Below are 9,624 nucleotides of genomic sequence, written 5' to 3'. Positions count from 1 at the left end.
AATAGTACTAAAATTTAATTTATTTAATTAATCCCTCGAGATTTTCAAATTTAATGTCGTTTAATTCGTCTTTGTCTTTTTCTCCCATTAGCTAGGACTGCGCTTTAATAATAAATTAATTCTTCCCACCCAAAAGCAGTGGATCTAAAATGTTCAATTTGAACTTTTCTTCGTTATTTTTTTTAAATTTATTTCTCCTTTAAAAAAGTGCACATGATTAAAAAATAAAGAAGGATCTAGCACTATCATATTTTAAACGAAGAATCTTGCTAGTGAACTTGTAGCCCCGCTTCCGATTAAAAAATAATTAAAAAGGACAATGAAATTTTGGCTACTCAATTTTTTTTTACATCTTGATTTCCCCTTTTAGCATTTTAAAAGACTCAAAACTAAAAAAAATGGTGAAATTTATGTAGATATTTTTAACTTGAATATTTGATCCACGTAAGTTTAAATCATCAATAATTTTTAGTTTTTTTTTTAAGTTGTCTACAGTATTTTTTAAAGTGAGATTTAAATCACCAACACTTACTTAAGCGGACAAATAAATTAACCATTCGACCAACTCAAGTTAGTTAATAATTTTTAGTGGATATATATCAGATGAAGTTATGAAAATTTATTAGATGATCCATTAACTTGTTAATTAAGTCTCATCAACAAATCCTTCAAAAAGCTTTTTTCTTAGATTGTTATTTTTTAATGAAAAAGAAACAAAAAATTTATGAAACTAAACACACAAAAATTCTTATAACAAATCCAACATTAAAAAAGAACAAATTTTAAAAAGTATAGAAATTTTTAAATAAAAATACAAAAAAATTTCATATATATTATAAAAAAATGTTTAATTTAATAAAATTTCTGTACTTCTATTATTCAAAAACTATTAATTTTAGAAAACAATAATGTGTTAGAGACTTGGTTAAAAAAAATTGTTTATCCTGTATTTTCTAATTATTATCAAATAATTATGTTCTGGCAAGCAAAAATTGTCTCTGTCGGATCCAAAACGGTGAATCTTTTTACCAGCAAGGCATTAGCAAATCCAAGATTCCTTCAGAGGTGAATCTTTCAGACACGGACACAAAAGTAGTAATTTATTCATGCGGTTAAATAGTGATATATATGTGTAATTAATATATAAATATCTCTTACCTTATTGTCTGGGAGAATCATATATCATATATAATATAGTTAGTAGCAAAAGACACCGGTGGTCCACCCAAATATTTGGTTGTTTCTGCTGGTAGAAGGGTAAATTCGGAAAATGACACCTCTTAAAGGCAGAAGAAGATTATATTTATGGGCAACATCACTATTTTACATACTTTGTAAGTACTCCACTCTACAAACTTTAAATTTAAAAAAAATATGCATTTAGTTAACAAAGTAACTAATTCTTAAAAAAGTAATTTTGAGTAATAACAAAACTAATATAAACTGATTTTGACTAATAACAAAACCAATAAAAACTAATTTAAAAATTTTGACAAGTAACAAAATTAATATAAACTAATTTTGACTAATAACAAAACTAATAAATTTTAAAAATTAGAGTAATAACAGAACTAATAAACTAATTTTGACTAATAACAAAACTAATATCAACTAATTTAAAAAGATTTTTGTATTAGTTTTTCTTATTATATAAAAATGTAATTTTTTATTTGTGTATAAATACATATATTTTTAACTTATTTTTAATATATATTTTATATTAATAACTTATTTTAGTAGTTGATTTTGATATACATTTAATATATTTATTTTTAACCGTGTCACTCTATCAACTTATTTAGGTGCTATTAAATGGTTAAAAAACAAAAGATCTATTTTTTACACAATAAATAAAAAAAAATTTACTCAAATATAATAAATAAATAAAAAAATTATTATATGAGATATTTAAATATAAAATTATTTTTTTTAATTTTTTATTCTTTAAAAAAATAATTAAAACAAAAATGATTTTTTTTTATTTTATAATTAGAAAAGTACGAAAAACTAATGTAATTAATGTAGATTGTATATAATGGTAGTAATTTAATAATTTTTATTTTTAATTCATATTGGGTCAAATAAACGGATCATTATACATATTGTAATATTATATAAATACTTTATTGATTTCTAACAAGATTCTAAATAAATTCGTTCAAAGAAGTTCTAAATATGTTTTTTTTTTGTATTCTCGTATTATATATATATATATATATATATATATATATATAGAATACGGTAATTTAGTTAATTTAGTGGTAGTTGAGTGAAGAGAAATAGTTACTGAAAAAGTTTAGGGATCAGTAATTTTATTGTATTTTATCCAGTATGTAACCAACAGAAAAATGTGAATTATTGGATGAAATTTTACATCATCAAATTATTAATTGATGGCTACCAATTACAAATATTGCTGGCTCGTAATTACTGGCCATAGGGCGCAGTGCTAGGGTGAGATAATTTAGTGGAAGGTAATTAATTTTAGAAAAGAGAATACGATGGTTGTGGTTGGACCCAAATAGCAACTAGCCAGTAGATTCCAAACCCGAATTGAAATGAAAGATTTGGGTCCAAACATTTTGCTATAAAAGGAGGGTGTCCCTCCCTCACATTGTGCAGCCTCCATAATCTCAGAAGCAAGAAAACTGAGAGGGAGAGAGAGAGTAGGGTGAGGGGTGAGGGTAGGCCGTAGGATTAAGACACTAATATGGGTGGTTGGGCTATTGCTGTGCATGGCGGAGCTGGTGTTGACCCTAATCTCCCCCTCCATCGTCAAGAAGAAGCCAAACAACTCCTCACTCGCTGTCTCAATCTCGGCATCTCTGCCCTCAATTCTAATCTCCCTGCCATCGACGTCGTCGAACTCATCGTACGTCCTTAATTCACTAATTCACCAATTATTAATTCATGTCGTTGCGACTTCGCCTATCATTTCATTGTAAATAATTTACAATGAAATGGTACCTCGATCGCAACAACATGATAGACATTAAAAAAAGGAGAAATGAATTTGATGTTATGATTGTGATAGGTGAGGGAATTGGAAACAGATCCATTGTTCAATTCAGGGCGTGGATCTGCCCTAACGGAAAAAGGAACTGTGGAAATGGAGGCTAGCATAATGGATGGCCCAAAGAGACGATGCGGCGCCGTTTCGGGTCTCACCACCGTTAAGAACCCGATCTCTCTGGCCCGTTTGGTTATGGAAAAATCCCCACATTCCTACCTCGCTTTCTCTGGCGCCGAAGACTTCGCTAGGCAACAGGTTCCCAAACACGCCCTTCCCTCACGTCCTTTCCGTTTCACTATTTTTTTATATTCTCTCTTTTTTTTTCTTCTCATTTACAGAAAATATAAGAAATTAACGTTTCAGAAAAAAATTTGGATCAGATCCGATACAGAAAATCTAACTTTTAAATTGTCAAGTTTAAGTCATTTTTGAAAACTGCATCTGAGAATAAATATGAAATTTAATTTATATATTTAATTAGAAAAATCCATGAATTTGATAAAAAATAATAATAAAAGACGAGATTCTCCTGTGAAAAAATTGTTAAATAATAAAGATGCACCGTATGAAAGTTGTGTACAGTTTTCATCGGGAGAATCTTTTTTCTTTTTCATATTTGTCTCAACGCTGAAGTACATGAACTAGTTGCACTTTGTTTGCTACCTCACGTGTGTAGGTCTAAATTTTTTTATAATATTAAATTAGAATATATTTTTTAAAAAAGTTTAAGAACGTCTTTTCACGTGACTTCTTCTATTTTTCTTTTCCTTTTATTTATTTATTTAATTTTTTCTTTTCGGAGGAATCTCCTGGACCCTGGTGAGTTGGAACCTAGTTGTATAATATGTTACTATGTTTTGTCAACGTGTGCGGTGAGCACTACTTGCAAATCTATCTTCTCTGTTTAACGTGGGGTGCAAATCTTGAATCTGTGTGATTAATTATTATTAAATTCATACAAGACAAGGTTTAATTGAATTTTTAATTTGTTTTGATTTCTGATCTTCAGGGAGTGGAGGTTGTGGACAATGAATACTTCATAACCCCAGAAAACGTGGGCATGCTCAAATTAGCAAAGGAAGCAAATGCAATCTTGGTACGTATTAAATTAATTATCAGTATAAAATATATATTAAAAAATATGAGCTGTCTTTGATTAAAAATTAGACGAAAATCATTATATAAAAATTAATAATGTGTGCATGATTGATGATTATTGCAGTTTGATTACCGAATTCCCAATGGGTGTGAGACAACATGCGGTGCAAATGTGGAGTCCCCACTCCACATGAACGGTCTTCCCATCAGCGTATACGCACCGGAGACGGTGGGTTGCGTGGTGGTGGACCGGGAGGGACGTTGTGCGGCCGCCACATCAACCGGTGGCCTCATGAACAAGATGGCAGGTCGCATCGGCGACTCGCCCTTGATAGGCTCTGGGACCTATGCATGTGACCTATGCGGGGTCTCGTGCACCGGCGAGGGCGAGGCTATTATTCGCGCCACGCTGGCGCGCGAGGTCGCCGCCGTGATGGAGTACAAGGGACTTGGGCTCCAAGAGGCAGTGGATTTTTGCATCAAAACTAGGCTTGATGATGGGAAAGCTGGCCTAATTGCTGTGTCTAAAAATGGTGAAGTGGCTTATGGGTTTAATTGTAATGGCATGTTTAGGGGTTGTGCCACAGAGAATGGGTTCATGGAGGTTGGAATTTGGGAATGAAATTACAAATTAGGCTTAATTTGTGTTTTTGCGTTTTGTGTTTGGGGATTTGGCTTCTTAACCTTTGATTTCGTGAGGGTAAGGTGGTGAAAAATGAAAATATTATGTAGTGATGTGAAATTATGTATTAGTAGCTAGGTTTTTCTATGTTTTCTGTTTGAAAGGATAGAAAATGTGAATGAAATAATCATTATGTTAGTTTCTCACCCTCAAACACATTTGTTAATATATGTTTGATCTTTGTTTATATATATCAATAATATTAATATATTATATACACACTAAAAATTAATTATTAAAATAATTATTTATATAAAATATATATTAAAAATAATTTAAATAATATATGTACATAAATAAATATATATTAACTAATTTAGTAACTAATTTTTCTATAAAAAAAAAAGGAAGAAAGAAACCAGGAGAAACAAAAATATGGCCCCACGGACCCCCTCTCCTTATCATTCAGCCCCAATGAGTGCCTTAAAATAAAAATGTTGTCACAATGGTCTAGTAGAGCACAACATTAGACCAAGGTTTGAGCTAAGGCCAATATTACATATAGATTACTAATCTACATAGTATACAGGGACTAAACATGTTCAGTGGTTAACAAATATTTTATTCAAGTAAAAACTAGCGGAACCCACATAAATTTATGTATCAGAATGGACGGTTTGAGCTATGGCCGCAGAAATGCAAAAACAATAGATAATAACAAGGTTTTTTTTTTTTTTTCTAGTTTATGTGTGTGGTTTGCTTTCTACCGAAAATACTGGAGGACTTTTCAAATGGTTTAATTTATTTATGATTAAAATATATGTAATAATCAACTATTCATTCTTCATTCATGAGGTCTAGCACAAGGGATAATTGTTTGGATTATTTAAACATTATATTTGGAGGCAGCAAAACAACGTGTGTACAGTAGTTTTCATAACTAGGGATTAGTAGTTGGCTTCTAATCTTTGGATAGCTGATGGTTTATGCCTCTTAAAGAGGGAAAAAAATAATCATTCCGCTGAAAATAATAATCTCAACTATCCTAAAACGTGCATGCTTGTATATAAAGTCAACAAATCGAGTTTCTTTCTTCAATTCTTTGTTTTTTCCACTAACTAAGCCTTAATTTGATATTTGTTTGTCTTCCTAAAGAAAATATTTGATTTCTCATGCTGTACAATTCAATTAAATGGCAAGAATTGGGTGGGTGCCTTTTTTTTTTTTAATTTCTAGTTTAATATGGATCCTTTGTGTTCAAATAATTAAGACGATAGCGTATATTGCTCATCATGAACTATTCTTATTCCACAAACACTTGTGGCATATTATTATTTGGTGAATTATACTTGATGTAAGTTTACAAATTTTTTTTTTTTGGAATGAAAGAGAGATTGAAAAAGATGGGATCCATACTTTGAATAATAATAAAATAATAAAAAATAATTATAAAAAAAAATTATTTTCTCTCTTTATATCACTCAATCTGTATAATAGAATGTCCCTTATTATTTACATACTTGATTGTGAATTACCTGAAATATCGAAGTTTGTTGTTTTTTGAGTTAGTGATCTTTATGATTTTCGGTCCAATTAGATGAAAGACGAAGGAAAATGATTTGCAAAGAGACTTCAACAATTAAATAAAAAAGTCTAAAAGATAGAATTAATAACGGTGTGTTACATACCTGAAAAAATGAATGATTTCTCTTTATATATACTAGATTGCTTATCATATTTTAAAAATCCGTTAAAACTGTGATAAGCTAACTGGATCGATATGAAGCTAAGAACTTCTTATTGTATTATACTTAAAAGTTCTTCAAATGGCTCAATTATACAATGATTAATCGATTACATACATTGTTACAAGGGTAATGTTATATGCATTATATCTTTCTTTTTAACAAAAAGTGAAAGTTATTTTTCATAATTGAAAAAAAAAATTAATGTACCTTGCTAAGGGAAGAGTGAGTTCTTGCTATGAAAAGAGAAAGTAAAAACAGGGGAGAGAAAAAGTGAAAAACAATGAAGAATCACAAACTTATATACCACGAGTTAGTTACATGCATGTGATGAGTGTTGCTGGAAATAACTGATTCTGTTAAATTCAGTTTTATTGCCCAAACAGAATCTGTTGCTTATGAGCTAAGTAATTGCTTAGTTGACAATGATCAATGGTAATCTTTGTTTAGCTTCATTAAATATACATATTGCCTATAGATTTAATAAATTTCTTTCCTTTTTACCTAATTTTAATTTTCACTAATTTTTTTCCGAATATATGAAACCGCATGCTGAGTTGCTGACTCAGTATAATGGAATAGCATGAACTGAATTTATTTATTTTTTATTTATTTCAATATGTAAGTCACTACTTTGGATATAGATCTCAACATAATGGTAGCTATTTTGTGATGAACTGGACTTAGACACATCTTGTCTGAGGTGGCAGCTCCTACTGTAATTCTAATCCTGAATTTCTACAAAAAGACACGTATAAGTTTGAAAAAAATGTTATTTGTACATTAAAATTAGTTACTAAAATTAATTTGTGTATAAATATATGTGTAGTTTAATTTATTTTTAATGCGTATTTATATTCTAGCATGTATTTTATACTGATGGCTGATTTTGGTGACTAATTTTAATGTACACGTAGCATAACTCAAGTTTTAATAGCAAGAATTAAAAAAAATCATTATAAAATTTTTCGCTCCCTTAATAAAATGCTACACTGAATTAGTTAATTAGTTAAATTTCTTTGATCTTGTTAGTATCTTTTATTTCTGAAAAAATATCGATTTAAATGTTATGGCTCATGACTGAATATCTGAGATAATTTAAATCATACAAATAAATTACAGTAAATATAAATAGGATCTAGCTTCATGTATTATAAAAATATCTGTTAAGATTATTATTAATAATATTTTTTATTTTTTAATTTTAATAAATACATAATAAATATCTTGAAGATTAAATTTTAGAACTTTTTTTAAAAATAAAATTTTAATTGATAACATCAACTTGTATTCTTAGAATATATGTTAGCTAAATCAATATAAATATAATAAAAATTGAAAATGTTGATGTGTTCAGGTGGAGAATTTAAATTTAAATGTCTGGGCTCCAGAACACGCTGTCTTTTGCCATTTATTATCTAATGCAGAGATTTTGTTATATGGTCCAATTCATGCCGAATAATATAATTGTTCTAACAAATTGCAAAGTTCCAAAAATAAATAAATACATACACGTCACACAGTTCACAATGCTTGTTCTGATTCAAGAATTTCATTTGTTTCTTAGATGTGATAGTTGATATATCCTCTGAAATCTGCATGAAATTGAAACCATACTGCAAATTTTTTATAATTAAGAATCATGGGTAAATTAATGTGATAGGTGCTATGGCACCTATAGGTAATTTGGAGTCGGTAGAGATTGCTCTAAATGGGGCAGCGGTCTAATAAATTCAATATTTATTTTTATTCGATAATATTAAAGGTGTTTTGGATACATATTTTATATGATACGAGTATTAGAATTTAAAAGACAAATTTATAGATAGTTAAATTAGTTATAGTTTTAGTTTAGGTAATTATAGCAGCTGGCACTCTAATCAGCTATAAATACAAGTTATACGATTCTGTTGTAACTAATTTTATTTTTCTTACACATTATAAAAATTAAAAATATCTTACTCTTCTCTCTCCCTTTCCAAATTTTTTCTACTCAAGTATTTTTTTTTTTTTGTCTTTGGCCCAATGCCAAACCAAACAGAGAACTGGGTCAGGTCAAAATCCACACAATCTTTACGCTCCTGGTGTAGAACCCATGCCCCTTGTTCATCTCTCTCGCTTTCCAACTCTCGGTTTCCATCAGCTGCGCAGTCATTATCGCTGTCAGCCTCAGAGGCTGCGCTGGCAGTGTATCTTGCCGCCCCGCTGCTTAAGATCTTCAGTTCTGCCGCGTTGTAGTCTTTCTCGCTTGCTGCAAATGCCGATTTCAACCGTCGCCGTCTGATGCGTATGTCCGCCGTTGAAGTCCTTTTCCGTCGCATGCCCGCCTTGATTCTTCGCCACCAAGGTAATTTCGGTTGGTTCCTCTGCCGCGTCTTATTTTTCCTTCCCTTGTTGACTGTCTTGCCCAGGTGTGTTAGTGTTATTTACGAAGACGTTTCTCCTTTCCGACAAAGTCGCATCAGTACCTTTGATAACTGAGAGAGGGTTTAAAGTTCCGTAATTTGGCATCAGGTCTCTCCACCACATTGAATCCCCAAAATTCAAATTTTCTTGCCTCTGAATTCTGGAATGCAATGTGTTTTTAGTCTTGCCCATTGAATGGCTTCGATTGGAGCATCTGTTCTGGTTTGAAGCTTCCCTCCTCAATTGTTCTGCTATTTCTCGTGGGGACTTCCGTCTCCAGTTTTCTTCCAATTGGCCTGCTAGGGAACATTTCGCCACTCCATCAGCGACATTATTCCCCTCTCTAGGGACCCATGTGAAGCCACAATTGGACATACTCTCAGCCAGAAGAAAAATATATCGAAGAATCGATTCCACCTCTCCTATATAAGTTTTTGATTTCACCGCTTGCACAAGAGGTAAATTATCCGATTCTATTGAAATTTGCTCCATATTAAAATTTTTAGCTAGAATTAGTTCCCTTCTCATTGCTTCTGCTTCTGCTGCCAGGCTGAAATGAGCTCTGATTCTCATTGATTCTCCTGTTAACAATTTTCCGGAATTGTCTCGAATCACAACTGCAGTTGCTCCCTCTGCCATCGATCTACTATACACATCGTCTACGTTAGCCTTCAGCGAGTCCCCCGGTGGAGGTCTCCAGGTAATGCTCCTTCTGCTGATACTTTTATTCTGGTTTTGCC

At 31.1% G+C, this 9,624-nt stretch overlaps 1 protein-coding gene across 1 annotated transcript; it reads left to right on the top strand.

Annotated features, from left to right (window-relative positions):
- Positions 1–2,599: 2,599 nt before the first annotated feature.
- LOC130935362 (probable isoaspartyl peptidase/L-asparaginase 2) lies at positions 2,600–4,980 on the top strand. Its single transcript, XM_057865067.1, has 4 exons — positions 2,600–2,872; positions 3,035–3,268; positions 4,023–4,109; positions 4,236–4,980. The coding sequence occupies exons 1-4, from the start codon at positions 2,711–2,713 to the stop codon at positions 4,731–4,733; spliced, it is 981 nt and encodes a 326-aa protein (XP_057721050.1). The 5' UTR covers positions 2,600–2,710; the 3' UTR covers positions 4,734–4,980.
- Positions 4,981–9,624: the final 4,644 nt, after the last annotated feature.

This window comes from Arachis stenosperma, chromosome 6 (genome assembly GCF_014773155.1).
Source record: "Arachis stenosperma cultivar V10309 chromosome 6, arast.V10309.gnm1.PFL2, whole genome shotgun sequence".
In the NCBI taxonomy this organism is placed as follows: Eukaryota; Viridiplantae; Streptophyta; class Magnoliopsida; order Fabales; family Fabaceae; genus Arachis; species Arachis stenosperma.
The sequence above is the reverse complement of the archived record's forward strand: the minus strand, read 5'-3'. Positions and strand labels throughout refer to the sequence as shown.